The sequence below is a fragment of the Bombina bombina genome, chromosome 7, assembly GCF_027579735.1.
Source record: "Bombina bombina isolate aBomBom1 chromosome 7, aBomBom1.pri, whole genome shotgun sequence".
Lineage (NCBI taxonomy): Eukaryota > Metazoa > Chordata > Amphibia > Anura > Bombinatoridae > Bombina > Bombina bombina.
The window spans coordinates 478,314,965-478,332,656 of NC_069505.1; the positions used below are offsets into that span (position 1 = coordinate 478,314,965).

The window sequence follows — 17,692 nt, forward strand, 5'->3', positions numbered from 1 at the left end:
ATACTGGCACATAGTGATGTCGCGAACATAAAAATTTGGGTTCGCGAACGGCGAACGCGAACTTCCGCAAAAGTTTGCGAACGGGCAAACCGGGCGAACCACCATTGACTTCAATAGGCAGGCGAATTTTAAAACCCACAGGGACTCTTTCTGGCCACAATAGTGATGGAAACGTTGTTTCAAGGGGACTAACACCTGGACTGTGGCATGCCGGAGGGGGATCCATGGCAAAACTCCCATGGAAAATTACATAGTTGATGCAGAGTCTGGTTTTAATCCATAAAGGGCATAAATCATTGACCCCCAAAATCTGGACTGTTACACATCTACAACCACCAAAAAACAACCATGCTACATAGTTTCTAAATTTTGTCCTGAGTTTAGAAATACCTAATGTTAACATGTTCTTTGCAAGTTATAAAAAAATAAATACAAGAAGCACTTTGCTATTTCAAAACCACTTTTTTTCAAAATGAGCGCTAGTTACATTGGAACCCTGATATCTGTCAGGAATACCTGAATATCACTTGACATGTATATATTTTTTTTTAGAAGACATCCCAAAGTATTGATCTAGGCCCATTTTGGTATATTTCATGCCACCATTTCACCGCCAAATGCGATCAAATAAAAAAAAATTGTTCACTTTTTCACAAACTTTAGGTTTCTCACAGAAATTATTTACAAACAACTTATGCAATTATGGCATAAATGGTAGTAAATGCTTCTCTGGGATCCCCTTTGTTCAGAAATAGCAGACTTACATGGCTTTGGCGTTGCTTTTTGGTAATTAGAAGGCTGCTAAATGCCACTGCGCACCACACGTGTTTTATGCCCAGCAGTGAAGGGGTTAATTAGGGAGCATGTAGGGAGCTTATAGAGTTAATTTTAGTTTAAGTGTAGTGTAGTAGACAACCCAAACTATTGATCTAGGCCCATTTTGGTATATTTAATGCCACCATTTCACCGCCAAATGCGATCAAATTTAAAAAAAAAAATTTTTTCCGCAATTTTAGGTTTCTCACTGAAATGATTTACAAACAGCTTGTGCAATTATGGCACAAATGGTTGTAAATGCTTCTCTGGGATCCCCTTTGTTCAGAAATAGCAGACTTATATGACTTTGGCGTTGCTTTCTGGTAATTAGAAGGCCGCTAAATGCTGCTGCGCATCACACGTGTATTATGGCTAGCAGTGAAGGGGTTAATTAGGTAGTTTGTAGGGAGCTTGCAGGGTTAATTTTAGCTTTAGTGTAGAGATCAGCCTCCCACCTGACACATCAGACCCCCTGATCCCTCCCAAACAGCTCCCTTCCCTCCCCCACCCACCCTACAATTGTCCCCGCCATCTTAAGTACTGGCAGAAAGTCTGCCAGTACTAAAATAAAAGGTTTTTAAATGTATTTATTTTTTAGCATATTTACATATGCTGTGGTGTAGCATTCCCCCTTAGCCCCCAACCTCCCTGATCCCCCCCAAAACAGCTCTCTAACCCTCCCCATCTGCCTTATTGGCGGCCATCTTGGGTACTGGCAGCTGTCTGCCAGTACCCAGTTTGCAAAAAATAGTAGTTTTTTCTGGGGTTTTTTTTTTTTCTGTAGTGTAGCTCCCCCCCACACAGACCAACCCCCACCACCTGCCACACCAGATATGAGTGGTGGCACTGGGCAAGTGGGCACAGTATACGCTGTGAGCCTGACACACACGCTGGCAGGCAGGCAACTGCAATTAGATTACACAGGAAAAAAAAAGCAGACTGATGTTCTAGCCCTAAAAAGGGCTTTTTGGGGTGCTGTCCTTACAGCAGAGATCAGATGAGTCCTTCAGGACTGTAGTGGACACTGAATACACTAGCCTAGCTATCGATTTCCCTATTAAATCAGCAGCAGCTACACTGTCCCTCCTCTCACTAAGAATGCAGCTTCCGAATGAATCTAAAATGGATGCTGTCCAGGATGTGGGAGGGTCTGCTGCTGATTGGCTGTAATGTGTCTTCTGACTGTGAGGTGCAGGGTCAAAGTTTACTCAATGATGACGAATAGGGGGCGGATCGAACATCGCATATGTTCGCCCGCCGCGGCGAACGTGAACATGCTATGTTCGCCGGGAACTATTCGCTGGTGAACTATTTGTGACATCACTACACAGTGGCACACACTGGCACGTGAAAAGAAAGCTAAACCTGCCTTGTTTCACTTTAAGACGGTTTTGACTTTACAGCGAGGCTCCGGTCCCTAACCCGCTGTATGTGTGGGGTATACCTGTATGTATATATATATATATACTGTATATATAGGACAGACAGATATTAATGTGAACACACACACACATATACTGTATATAAGACAGATAACGTTTACAAATATATGTGGGACAAACAGATAATAACGTGTGTGTGTGTATATATATATATATACACATACACAAACATACCGTATATTGTCTGTTGTATGTCTGTGTGTGTGCTATTATATGTGTGTTTTGTGTATATATATATATATAAATGTGCACTTGTTTTTTCTTGTGTATATATGCATGTGAGTATAAATGTAACAATGTGTGTGCTTATACCATACATAGGACAATACTCTGCACAATGTAGCTTTTTATGCAAGTTTAATAGACAAATAATTTTACTGAACTTGACTGTAATTACTGTTTTATAACCTTTCTGTTCTACACTGCCCCTTATGTTGGTGCTATATATACAGTTGCCTATAATAGTACAAGAAGATCAGATTTTTATACACAAGTATTTTATTTCTAGTACAGTTCACACAAAATGTGCACAATACACAAACATCACTGGCTCACAGGTAGCAGCATTATTATTATGGTTAGTGTATCTAGCTCATGATTCTCACCCAGGCATCATCTACACCGAACGCAGCATGAAGAGGCTCAGTGAAGGTCTCAGTGTAGGTGTGTAAGTGTCTGATTGGGTCACACAGCTCATAAAAGGACAGACGTCCAGCCTCATAGTCCAGCAGTATTCCTACTCTGTAACATGATAGAGGGGGATCTAATGAGTTTTCTATTGTATTATGTAGCAGATCACAATCACTATCAACACACCAGGACTTGTCATTATCTCCTATCCCTGAATTATCTCCTGTCCTCATCATGCTGGGATAACAAACCCCTACACGCCAGTACCCTGAATTACTTGTCTCCACATCCCAGTAATGCCGTCCTGAGGAAAAGATCCTGGTACTTAATACCTGTAAATAATATGTAAATCTCTCTGGTGTATCTGGTCGCTGCTGGTCTATATCTGTATAAGATGCAGTTTTTAGGTCACCTGATACAATAACTTTATTTTGAGCTGTATTTATATCCAGTAATGTGTCTGTCACCTGCACAAACAGCCCTCTCTTTATATCAGTCACAATATCAGCTAAACCTCTGTATAAGGTCACTGAGATTAGACCCTCATCCAAATCCCCCCTAGCAAGGACCTGTTTATCACCTCTCTGTGTGACGTCATTATCTCCCTTCTCAGCACCACAAAAGTCATCTCTGTGTGATTCCTGTTCTTGTAGGACAGTTAATGGGTCAGTCATGTTGTACAGCTCCTCAATGTGACAAATCTTCCTGGTCAGCTCGTTCTTCTCTTTTTCCAGCTGCTTGATCAGATCAGAGATTGTGAGTAAAGCCTGCTCCTGCTGCCGTGTGATGTCACTCAGGACTCTCTTCTCTAGGTCTTCCAACTGTTTCCTGATGTCCCTAATCAGGGCAGTGAGTCTCTCTGTTACACCAGCTGCTTTCTCTTGCACCCCTCTCCTGTGCTCCTGCAGACTCTGGACTCTTTTCTCAGTCTTCTCTCTCTTTGTGGTCAGTTTCTGCAGAACATTTCTCAGTTTCTTTTTCTTCTTCTCAGAAGCCTCATTCAGCAGCTCCACCTGGTGTCCCCTGTGCTCTCCGGCCAGGGAGCAGGACACACAGATACAGGCAGCATCCTTAGAGCAGTAATATTTCAGCAGCTCCTTATGGATGGAGCATTTTCTGTTACCCCAGGAAGTGGTGGGTTCAGTTAAGACGTGTTCCTCAGACTTGCTGTGTACCCTCAGGTGGGTATCACACAGAGAAGCCTCACAATGCAGACAGGATTTAACAGCAGGTACAGGAGAGTGAACACAGTAAGTGCAGAAGATCCCAGTCTCTCTGTTCTCCGGCTGAGTAGGATGTAGATTTATCACTATGTTACACAGTGTTATGTTCCTCTGCAGTTTAGGTTTCGTATTAAAAGTTTCTCTGCACTGAGGACAGGTATAGACCCCAGACCTCTCCTGGGTACCCAGCACACTCTCAATACAGCCCAGGCAGAAGTTATGGCCACAGCTGAGAGTTACAGGATCTGTATAAATGCTCAGGCAGATAGAACAGGTTAGCTCCTCTCTCAGATCAGCAGACTCCATGTTTGTATCGAGCGACAAGAAATAAAAGTGAAAGTCTCTTCTTATTCAGTACAGGGTGTGTTGCTGTTGTTACTGGCAAACCTCCTTGCTTCCTTATTTTTAACCCTTCAAGGTTCTGACTGCAGATTGTAGCTTGTTAAGCAGAAGCTGCACTATTATTATTATTATTATCAGGTATTTGTAGAGCGCCAACAGATTCCGCAGCGCTGGCACTATATATATATATATATATATACAGTATATACATACACACACATAAATACATATATGTGTATATAAATTAACTATATATATATATATAGGTATAGTGTTGCTTAACATGTGTAGATAGATAATATAACCAAATACCTCTCACTCAGTAAAATCTGGATATTTTAGACTCTGCCCTGACTGTGACTTTGAGTAATTCAGTGCAGTAGTAAGCAGATCTATCTATCTATCTATCTATCTATCTATCTATCTATCTATCTATCTATCTATCTATCTATCTATCTTATAAAACTATAAAGAGAAATAACGTTTTAGTTAAAATAGGAATAGGATTAAATAACCCCTGTTTTACCTTTTATATATATAAAATAAGTTTACACCTTTACCTGTTAAATTATCAAGTGAAATTATACAGGTTGCTCTACTCCAGATAGATGTGATTGGTGCATATAAACCATACATATGTGTGAAGGTCACATATGGGTCAGTGTCAATCTCTCTGTTTATCAGTAGATTTACAGCATCTGATGCGCCTTATTCATCACCAGAGCAATTACAATATAAATGATTACACCGTTCCTGTATGTGCAAAAGATGGGATCAGATCTGATAGCTTACTGGGAAATTCCCCCATACGATGTAAAGACTTCAGCTACCACAATTCACCGGACCACAAGTTATCAACTATATGAGGCCTATCTATCAAGCTGTCAACCGCAAATACGCCGGAATTACGCACCGTAATTGCTGCGAGATTGATCCGACCTAGTTATCAAACCCTACAGACCGGCAAAAGTTTAAATTTGTGACGTAACATACGATCCGCCGGTCTCAATTCGACGCAGATTGATGCTTATGTCATTACAGATGTTCCGAATACACATTCGGCTCTATCTGACACTTTTTCCCAGTTATCAAACTTTTAACAGGTACGCTCGGGCTATTCGGACGCATCGTACCTGGTTTTCAATCCACCACCCTGGTGGTCGCAGATGCCATAGAAATCAATGGGAGTCTGAAAGCAGCAAAAGCTTATTTTCGATGCTGCAAGACAAAGAAATATAACCCATTGATTTCTATGGTAGAAAACAAGTAACGTTTACACCTAACACCCTAACATAAACCCCAAGTCTAAACACCCATAATCTTCCGCCCCGACATCGCCGCCACCTAAATAAAATGTATTAATCCCTATCCCGCCATTCCCTGACCCCACCGCAACATAACTAAAGTTATTAACCCCTATCCCACCGCTCCCCGACCCCTCCGCCACTAAATAAACATATTAACCCATAAATCTCTAGCCTCCCACATCACTACCACTAACTAAACCTATTAACCCATAAACCGTCAGCCCCCCACATCACCAAAAACTAAATTAAGCTATTAACCCCTAAACCTAACAACCCCCTAACTTTAAATTAAAATTACAAGATCACTATCTTAATATAAATTAAAACTTACCTTCAGAATTAAAATAAACTACTTCAAACTAATGATTAACCTACCCTAACTATTATACTACAATTAAATTAAAATACTAATTAAATGGGGGCGGGGCCAACCGCCGAGACTACCAGACGCACATCTCTAGAGCTCTTGACTCTCAGCCTGATATATTGCTGTTTTTGGGGCATTGAATTTCACTTGGAACTACCAAGAACGTTTCTGAAGGATATGATAATGGAGGCATGAAATCAGAGCACTTCTAGCTTTCTCAGATATCTAAACAGTGAGGGAATTCTATTTCACAGTGGCGGTGTGAGGCGCCATCTTGGCTTTTTGATGATAGGTCACACACGCTGCATGATTCCTACTAACTCGGGCACAGCTACTTAATCAGATTTCTCCCCTCCCCGGTTCATAGGGGTAAGAAGCCTGCCTTTATACTAGCACTTCTAATTCTGCCCTTAGCTGTTGTGTCTCATTGGAAGGTCTGAGATTTGATCTGGCATGGAGGTACGCATTACTAATGCACTACGCAACCTGATGGAGATTCTGGACTCTCAGTATGCTGCTCTTAGCCGAGAGTTGAGATTTCCTCCTGGCCCAGCCCAGCACAATTGCGATCTAGACAGGACTGAGCCCATTGACAGTCCACCTCCTCTTAATGCTTTGGCTCTCACTGATACTCTGGTTCACCTGACAGGACAAGGTGTCACTAGTGACCGGTACGGGGAGAAGGAGTTCCTCAGTCACTTTGCCCCCACGGACTCCCTGCACAACATCGCAGCTCCCCCTACGTATAGAACCCAAGGTCGAGCTGGCCCCCTCCATATAACAGGTACCATCCCTCTTTTGCTTGATCCAACTCCTAGGAGAGACTTTCACCCGCAATCGGATGGGGACATGAGAAATATCGGATCTAATGCAGATGGGCTCCCACAGGATCGTGTGCCTTCTACGGTCCTTAGACAAGGTTTGCAGAGGTTCACTGGCCCTATTGCCAGCATCTTAGACTCATTGACACTGTGGCATGCCTTGGCAATCATAGCCAAAGCTGGAGTGGGGTAGTGCATCTTCACATTTTATTAAGGTTGAGATGACCTAGCACCCACTGATTTGAAGAACTTTCTCACCCTGATCTTATGCTTTATTGTGCATAAGACATTTAACTATGGACACTCAGGTCTTTATGATACAATTGCTGTCTGATGTCTCGGACTTTGATGCGTCTATAGCATGTGGTTTGTTTATTTGTTATATTAAGATTACCTTTCAGTCTTACTATTGCCATTCTTTAGTAATATTATTCTATACTCTTAGTCTAATAGGTGAGCAACCCACAGATATCAGCTGAGTCAGGTCATACACAACGTTACTTAGTAGAAGCATACAAATAGTTAATTACAAGTGTAATCTTTATTATATATCATAAGACCCAAGAGGGGTTGTGTCATTGGCTAACTTCCTTCTTATTGAATCATTATAATGGTCAGGGCTAGTTGAGTTTTATTAAACACTAGGGGGAATACTTACAAGAATAAATATATTATTTGAGAACTTTATGGATCTTAGCTCTCACTAATATGGCCTGAAAGTTATATGTTTTTGCTGGCAATCTAACTCTCTGTTAATTCTGGTTTGCCCTTTGTGTTTATCTGGTATTCATTATCATAAGCTCCCCTTAATGATGTCAGATCTCTAGACTCATTCTCTGTTTGATCATAAATGTTTGAATTTCATGACATAATCAAAGTAGGTGTTAGCAGACCATGAATGTTAAGTTTATTATTAGGGATTGCTTTTCTATTATCATTACATATCTACCCTTAGGTATAGGGCCCATACCTGGGGGGCGAGCTCAATTCTTGTAAATTTCCCTTGCTATTGGCTGGTTTATGATATGTACCTGTATACCTGTATAAAATGGGTCTGTATGATACTTCATAGTGTTTAAAATAGATTATATATGTATTCTGTGATATAATTAAAAGGGATCCTTATATGGCATAACTGGGAACTGGAGGCCTGCTATATTAACATCCAAGTATTAGACCTCCTAGACTTAAGAGGCTCTCTATATGGTCAGGTGACATACTATATCATTGCCACTTTTTACCTAAATATAATGTGGCTTTACATTACTTTACACCCCTCCACCTCCCCCCCTTATTTCAATATTAGGCGGCGTTCTTCCGCAGTTAATTATATTACTCTAAGGTTGGTGAATATTTTATTTTTAAACTTATTTAGTTGCTTTTTAATAGTATATTTACAGTTTATAGGGGGTCACTCTATATTCCCAGTAGTAAGGCTGGGTTATTTGAGAGCTGCTTTGGTCCGCTATTTCCAAATATTTCTTGGTAACATTATGCCTGCTTTAAAATTTAATTTAGATTATAATTTCTGTGTCATGGTTTAATTAAGACCGTTTATCATTTTAGTTCTTTTTCCTCCAAGGAAATAAGGTGTACCTTTATATATCAGTTGGGAGGCTCATAAGGCTTCTATGTGACTAGCATTTTCTATAATAATCATAGTTCTGCCGGTCCATGAGAGACTGGAGCAATAGTCATTCTATGGATATATCTTGTAAAATATAATGAGGTTTCATTTTGGTCAAGTGTCATATATAAAAACACAGTTGTTACTAGTGGATTTACACTTCCAAGGTTTTATAACGGATACACTGAATGTTAGACACTGTTTTTCTGCTAATGTGCTTACATTTCGTTGTTAGAAGGTACTTTGTATATTGCATATTCATGTATTGACTTGCTTTATTTCTGTTGTACCGTATAAAAACCTCAATAAAATATTATTATTAAAAAAATAAAAAAATAAAATACTAATTAAATAAACTAAACACCCCCCGGGGGTTAGTGTTAGGTTTTTTTTAAGGTTTTTTTGGGTGAGTTTTATTTTTAGATTAGGGTCTGGGCATGTAAAAGAGCTAAATGCCCTTTTAAGGCAATGCCCATACAAATGCCCCTTTCAGGGCAATGGGGAGCTTAGGTTATTTTATTTGGGGGGGTTGGTTGGTTGGGTGGTGGGTTTAACTGTTGGAAGGGTGTATTTTGTATTTTTTTGCAATGTAAAAGAGCTGTTATCTTTGGGGCAATGCCCCACAAAATGCCCTTTTAAGGGCCATTGGTAGTTTATTGTGGGCTAGTTTTTATTTTTATTATGATAGGGCTATTTATTTATTTATATATTTATTTATAAAATATTTTACCAGGAAAGATACATTGAGATTTCTCTCGTTTTCAAGTATGTCCTGGGTACACAAAACATTGCATTGATACAATGGGTACAATAAAATACAAAAACAATAATAATACACAATCGGCTAGATTACAAATTTTGTGTTAGAGGCTATGCGCTGCTAGCGAGCAGTTTATGCTCACCGCTCACTTACAGACAGTGCCGGTATTACGAGTTTTTACAAACCCGTCGTTAAAAAACAAGAAGTGAGCGTTGAGCAAAATTTTGCTCCACATCTCACTCCAATACCAGCGCTGCTTACGTTAGCGGTGAGCTGGTTGTACGTGCTCATGCACGATTTCCCCATAGGAATCAACGGGGAGAGCCAGCTGAAAAAAAGTCTAACACCTGCAAAAAAGCAGCGTAAAGCTCCTAACGCAGCCCCATTGATTCCTATGGGGAAACACATTTTATTTCTACACATAACACCCTAACATGAACCCCGAGTCTAAACACCACTAATATTACACTTATTAACCCCTAATCTGCCGCCCCCGACACCGCCGCAACCTACATTATATTTATTAACCCCTAATCTGCCGCCCCCAATGTCCACCTACCTACACTTATTAACCCCTAATCTACCCCTAGTCTAACCCTAAACCTAACACCCCCTAACTTAACTATAATTAAAATAAATCTAAATAAAATTACTATAATTAAATAAATTATTCCTATTTAAAACTAAATACTTACCTGTAAAATAAACCCTAAGATAGCTACAATATAACTAATAGTTACATTGTAGCTAGCTTAGGCCTAGATTTAGAGTTCGGCGGTAAAAGGGCTGTTAACGCTCCGCGGGTTTTTTTCTGGCCGCACCATAAATTTAACTCTGGTATCGAGAGTTCAAACAAATGCTGCGTTAGGCTCCAAAAAAGGAGCGTAGAGCATTTTTACCGCAAATGCAACTCTCGATACCAGAGTTGCTTACGGACGCGGCCGGCATCAAAAACGTGCTCGTGCACGATTCTCCCATAGGAAACAATGGGGCTGTTTGAGCTGAAAAAAAACCTAACACCTGCAAAAAAGCAGCGTTCAGCTCCTAACGCAGCCCCATTGTTTCCTATGGGGAAACACCTCCTAAGTCTGCACCTAACACCCTAACATGTACCCCGAGTCTAAACACCCCTAACCTTACACTTATTAACCCCTAATCTGCCGCCCCCGCTATCGCTGACCCCTGCATTACACTTTTAACCCCTAATCTGCCGCTCCGTAAACCGCCGCCACCTACGTTATCCCTATGTACCCCTAATCTGCTGCCCTAACATCGCCGACCCCTATGTTATATTTATTAACCCCTAATCTGCCCCCCACAACGTCGCCGACACCTACCTACACTTATTAACCCCTAATCTGCCGAGCGGACCTGAGCGCTACTATAATAAAGTTATTAACCCCTAATCCGCCTCACTAACCCTATCATAAATAGTATTAACCCCTAATCTGCCCTCCCTAACATCGCCGACACCTACCTTCAATTATTAACCCCTAATCTGCCGACCGGAGCTCACCGCTATTCTAATAAATGTATTAACCCCTAAAGCTAAGTCTAACCCTAACACCCCCCTAAGTTAAATATAATTTTTATCTAACGAAATAAATTAACTCTTATTAAATAAATAATTCCTATTTAAAGCTAAATACTTACCTGTAAAATAAATCCTAATATAGCTACAATATAAATTATAATTATATTATACCTATTTTAGGATTAATATTTATTTTACAGGCAACTTTGTAATTATTTTAACCAGGTACAATAGCTATTAAATAGTTAAGAACTATTTAATAGTTACCTAGTTAAAATAATTACAAATTTACCTGTAAAATAAATCCTAACCTAAGATATAATTAAACCTAATACTACCCTATCAATAAAATAATTAAATAAACTACCTACAATTACCTACAATTAACCTAACACTACACTATCAATAAATTAATTAAACACAATTGCTACAAATAAATAACATTAAATAAACTATCTAAAGTACAAAAAATAAAAAAGAACTAAGTTACAGAAAATAATAAAATATTTACAAACATAAGAAAAATATTACAACAATTTTAAACTAATTACACCTACTCTAAGCCCCCTAATAAAATAACAAAGCCCCCCAAAATAAAAAATTCCCTACCCTATTCTAAAATACAAATATTACAAGCTCTTTTACCTTACCAGCCCTGAACAGGGCCCTTTGCGGGGCATGCCCCAAGAATTTCAGCTCTTTTGCCTGTAAAAAAAAACATACAATACCCCCCCCCCAACATTACAACCCACCACCCACATACCCCTAATCTAACCCAAACCCCCCTTAAATAAACCTAACACTACCCCCCTGATGATCTTCCTACCTTGTCTTCACCATGCCAGGTTCACCGATCCGTCCTGGCTCCAAGATCTTCATCCAACCCAAGCGGGGGCTAGACATCCACTGAAGAAGTCCAGAAGAGGGTCCAAAGTCTTCCTCCTATCCGGCAAGAAGAGGACATCCGGACCGGCAAACATCTTCTCCAAGCGGCATCTTCTATCTTCTTCCATCCGATGACGACCGGCTCCATCTTGAAGACCTCCAGCGCGGATCCATCCTCTTCTTCCGACGACTAGACGACGAATGACGGTTCCTTTAAGGGACGTCATCCAAGATGGCGTCCCTCGAATTCCGATTGGCTGATAGGATTCTATCAGCCAATCGGAATTAAGGTAGGAATTTTCTGATTGGCTGATGGAATCAGCCAATCAGAATATAGTTCAATCCGATTGGCTGATCCAATCAGCCAATCAGATTGAGCTCGCATTCTATTGGCTGTTCCGATCAGCCAATAGAATGCGAGCTCAATCTGATTGGCTGATTGGATCAGCCAATCGGATTGAACTATATTCTGATTGGCTGATTCCATCAGCCAATCAGAAAATTCCTACCTTAATTCCGATTGGCTGATAGAATCCTATCAGCCAATCGGAATTCGAGGGACGCCATCTTGGATGACGTCCCTTAAAGGAACCGTCATTCGTCGTCTAGTCGTCGGAAGAAGAGGATGGATCCGCGCTGGAGGTCTTCAAGATGGAGCCGGTCGTCATCGGATGGAAGAAGATAGAAGATGCCGCTTGGAGAAGATGTTTGCCGGTCCGGATGTCCTCTTCTTGCCGGATAGGAGGAAGACTTTGGACCCTCTTCTGGACTTCTTCAGTGGATGTCTAGCCCCCGCTTGGGTTGGATGAAGATCTTGGAGCCAGGACGGATCGGTGAACCTGGCATGGTGAAGACAAGGTAGGAAGATCATCAGGGGGGTAGTGTTAGGTTTATTTAAGGGGGGTTTGGGTTAGATTAGGGGTATGTGGGTGGTGGGTTGTAATGTTGGGGGGGGGGGTATAGTATGTTTTTTTTTACAGGCAAAAGAGCTTAAATTCTTGGGGCATGCCCCGCAAAGGGCCCTGTTCAGGGCTGGTAAGGTAAAAGAGCTTGTAATATTTGTATTTTAGAATAGGGTAGGGAATTTTTTATTTTGGGGGGCTTTGTTATTTTATTAGGGGGCTTAGAGTAGGTGTAATTAGTTTAAAATTGTTGTAATATTTTTCTTATGTTTGTAAATATTTTATTATTTTCTGTAACTTAGTTCTTTTTTATTTTTTGTACTTTAGATAGTTTATTTAATGTTATTTATTTGTAGCAATTGTGTTTAATTAATTTATTGATAGTGTAGTGTTAGGTTAATTGTAGGTAATTGTAGGTAGTTTATTTAATTATTTTATTGATAGGGTAGTGTTAGGTTTAATTATATCTTAGGTTAGGATTTATTTTACAGGTAAATTTGTAATTATTTTAACTAGGTAACTATTAAATAGTTCTTAACTATTTAATAGCTATTGTACCTGGTTAAAATAATTACAAAGTTGCCTGTAAAATAAATATTAATCCTAAAATAGCTATAATATAATTATAATTTATATTGTAGCTATATTAGGATGTATTTTACAGGTAAGTATTTAGCTTTAAATAGGAATTATTTATTTAATAAGAGTTAATTTATTTCGTTAGATAAAAATTATATTTAACTTAGGGGGGTGTTAGTGTTAGGGTTAGACTTAGCTTTAGGGGTTAATACATTTATTAGAATAGCGGTGAGCTCCGGTCGGCAGATTAGGGGTTAATAATTGAAGGTAGGTGTCGGCGATGTTAGGGAGGGCAGATTAGGGGTTAATACTATTTATGATAGGGTTAGTGAGGCGGATTAGGGGTTAATAACTTTATTATAGTAGCGCTCAGGTCCGCTCGGCAGATTAGGGGTTAATAAGTGTAGGTAGGTGTCGGCGACGTTGTGGGGGGCAGATTAGGGGTTAATAAATATAACATAGGGGTCGGCGATGTTAGGGGTAGCAGATTAGGGGTACATAGGGATAACGTAGGTGGCGGCGATTTGCGGTCGGAAGATTAGGGGTTAATTATTTTAAGTAGCTTGCGGCGACGTTGTGGGGGGCAAGTTAGGGGTTAATAGATATAATACAGGGGTCGGCGGTGTTAGGGGCAGCAGATTAGGGGTACATAAGTATAACGTAGGTGGCGGTCGGCAGATTAGGGGTTAAAAATTTTAATCGAGTGGCGGCGAGGTGGGGGGACCTCGGGTTAGGGGTACATAGGTAGTTTATGGGTGTTAGTGTACTTTAGGGTACAGTAGTTAAGAGCTTTATAAACCGGCGTTAGCCAGAAAGCTCTTAACTCCTGCTATTTTCAGGCGGCTGGAATCTTGTCGTTAGAGCTCTAACGCTCACTGCAGAAACGACTCTAAATACCAGCGTTAGAAAGATCCCATTGAAAAGATAGGCTACGCAAATGGCGTAGGGGGATCTGCGGTATGGAAAAGTCGCGGCTGAAAAGTGAGCGTTAGACCCTTTAATCACTGACTCCAAATACCAGCGGGCGCCCAAAACCAGCGTTAGGAGCCTCTAACGCTGGTTTTGACGGCTACCGCCGAACTCTAAATCTAGGCCTTAGGGTTTATTTTAATTTTACGGGCAAGTTTGTATTTATTTTAACTAGGTAGAATAGTTACTAAATAGTTATTAACTATTTATTATCTACCTAGCTAAAATAAATACAAAAGTACCTGTAAAATAAAAATATAATATATATATATATATATATATATATATATATAATACAATTAAATACAATTAAATAAAATTAGCTAAAGTACAACCCCCCCCACTAAATTACAGAAAATAATAAACAAATTAAAGTATCTTGCCACAGTCTTAAATAAAATTCACAGACCCACTCACTTCAGCTGACACAGCCTTTTGCTACAGCTGAATTTTAAAGTATCTTGCCACAGTCTTAAAGAAAATTCACAGACCCACTCACTTCAGATGACACAGGCTTTTGCAACAGCTGAATTTTAAAGTAACTTGCCACAGTCTTAAATACAATTCACAGACCAACTCACTTCAGCTGACACAGCCTTTTGCAACAGCTGAATTTTAAAGTATCTTGCCACAGTCTTAAAGAAAATTCACAGACCCACTCACTTCAGCTGACACAGCCTTTTGCAACAGCTGAATTTTAAAGTATCTTGCCACAGTCTTAAAGAAAATTCACAGACCCACTCACTTCAGCTGACACAGCCTTTTGCAACAGCTGAATTTTAAAGTATCTTGCCACAGTCTTAAAGAAAATTCACAGACCCACTCACTTCAGCTGACACAGCCTTTTGCAACAGCTGAATTTTAAAGTATCTTGCCACAGTCTTAAAGAAAATTCACAGACCCACTCACTTCAGCTGACACAGCCTTTTGCAACAGCTGAATTTTAAAGTATCTTGCCACAGTCTTAAAGAAAATTCACAGACCCACTCACTTCAGCTGACACAGCCTTTTGCAACAGCTGAATTTTAAAGTATCTTGCCACAGTCTTAAAGAAAATTCACAGACCCACTCACTTCAGCTGACACAGCCTTTTGCAACAGCTGAATTTTAAAGTATCTTGCCACAGTCTTAAAGAAAATTCACAGACCCACTCACTTCAGCTGACACAGCCTTTTGCAACAGCTGAATTTTAAAGTATCTTGCCACAGTCTTAAAGAAAATTCACAGACCCACTCACTTCAGCTGACACAGCCTTTTGCAACAGCTGAATTTTAAAGTATCTTGCCACAGTCTTAAAGAAAATTCACAGACCCACTCACTTCAGCTGACACAGCCTTTTGCAACAGCTGAATTTTAAAGTATCTTGCCACAGTCTTAAAGAAAATTCACAGACCCACTCACTTCAGCTGACACAGCCTTTTGCAACAGCTAGCTGAATTTAAATTATCTTGCCACAGTCTTAAATAAAATTCACAGACCCACTCACTTCAGCTGACACAGCCTTTTGCAACAGCTGAATTTTAAAGTATCTTGCCACAGTCTTAAAGAAAATTCACAGACCCACTCACTTCAGCTGACACAGCCTTTTGCAACAGCTGAATTTTAAAGTATCTTGCCACAGTCTTAAATAAAATTCACAGACCCACTCACTTCAGCTGACACAGCCTTTTGCAACAGCTGAATTTTAAAGTATCTTGCCACAGTCTTAAATAAAATTCACAGACCCACTCACTTCAGCTGACACAGCCTTTTGCAACAGCTGAATTTTAAAGTATCTTGCCACAGTCTTAAAGAAAATTCACAGACCCACTCACTTCAGCTGACACAGCCTTTTGCAACAGCTGAATTTTAAAGTATCTTGCCACAGTCTTAAAGAAAATTCACAGACCCACTCACTTCAGCTGACACAGCCTTTTGCAACAGCTGAATTTTAAAGTATCTTGCCACAATCTTAAAGAAAATTCACAGACCCACTCACTTCAGCTGACACAGCCTTTTGCAACAGCTGAATTTTAATGTATCTTGCCACAGTATTAAAGAAAATTCACAGACCCACTCACTTCAGCTGACACAGCCTTTTGCAACAGCTGAATTTTAAAGTATCTTGCCACAGTCTTAAAGAAAATTCACAGACCCACTCACTTCAGCTGACACAGCCTTTTGCAAAAGCTGAATTTTAAAGTATCTTGCCACAGTCTTAAAGAAAATTCACAGTCCCACTCACTTCGGCTGACACAGCCTTTTGCAACAGTTGAATTTTAACGTATCTTGCCACAGTCTTAAATAAAATTCACAGACCCACTCACTTCAGCTGACACAGCCTTTTGCAACAGCTGAATTTTAAAGTATCTTGCCACAGTCTTAAAGAAAATTCACAGACCCACTCACTTCAGCTGACACAGCCTTTTTCAACAGCTGAATTTTAAAGTATCTTGCCACAGTCTTAAAGAAAATTTACAGACCCACTCACTTCAGCTGACACAGCCTTTTGCAACAGCTGAATTTTAAAGTATCTTGCCACAGTCTTAAATAAAATTCACAGACCCACTCACTTCAGCTGACACAGCCTTTTGCAACAGCTGAATTTTAAAGTATCTTGCCACAGTCTTAAAGAAAATTCACAGACCCACTCACTTCAGCTGACACAGCCTTTTGCAACAGCTGAATTTTAAAGTATCTTGCCACAGTCTTAAAGAAAATTCACAGACCCACTCACTTCAGCTGACACATCATTTTGCAACAGCTAAATTTTAACGTATCTTGCCACAGTCTTAAATAAAATTCACAGACCCACTCACTTCAGCTGACACAGCCTTTTGCAACAGCTGAATTTTAAAGTATCTTGCCACAATCTTAAAGAAAATTCACAGACCCACTCACTTCAGCTGACACAGCCTTTTGCAACAGCTGAATTTTAATGTATCTTGCCACAGTATTAAAGAAAATTCACAGACCCACTCACTTCAGCTGACACAGCCTTTTGCAACAGCTGAATTTTAAAGTATCTTGCCACCATCTTAAAGAAAATTCACAGACCCACTCACTTCAGCTGACACAGCCAGTATCTTGCCACAGTCTTAAAGAAAATTCACATACCCACTCACTTCAGCTGACACAGCCTTTTGCAACAGCTGAATTTTAAAGTATCTTGCCACAGTCTTAAAGAAAATTCACAGACCCACTCACTTCAGCTGACACAGCCTTTTGCAACAGCTGAATTTTAAAGTATCTTGCCACACTCTTAAATAAAATTCACAGACCCACTAACTTCAGCTGACACAGCCAGTATTTTGCCACAGTCTTAAAGAAAATTCACAGACCCACTCACTTCAGCTGACACAGCCTTTTGCAACAGCTGAATTTTAAAGTTTCTTGCCACAGTCTTAAAGAAAATTCCCAGACCCACTCACTTCAGCTGACACAGCCTTTTGCAACAGCTGAATTTTAAAGTATCTTGCCACAGTCTTAAAGAAAATTCACAGACCCAC

The 17,692-nt window shown here is 40.0% G+C and overlaps 1 protein-coding gene across 1 annotated transcript; it reads right to left on the reverse strand.

Annotated features, from left to right (window-relative positions):
- Window positions 1–2,738: 2,738 nt before the first annotated feature.
- Window positions 2,739–4,423, reverse strand: LOC128666785 (E3 ubiquitin/ISG15 ligase TRIM25-like). The gene has a single exon (XM_053721581.1). The coding sequence runs from the start codon at window positions 4,415–4,417 to the stop codon at window positions 2,846–2,848; it is 1,572 nt and encodes a 523-aa protein (XP_053577556.1). The 5' UTR covers window positions 4,418–4,423; the 3' UTR covers window positions 2,739–2,845.
- Between the last annotated feature and the right edge of the window lie 13,269 nt (window positions 4,424–17,692).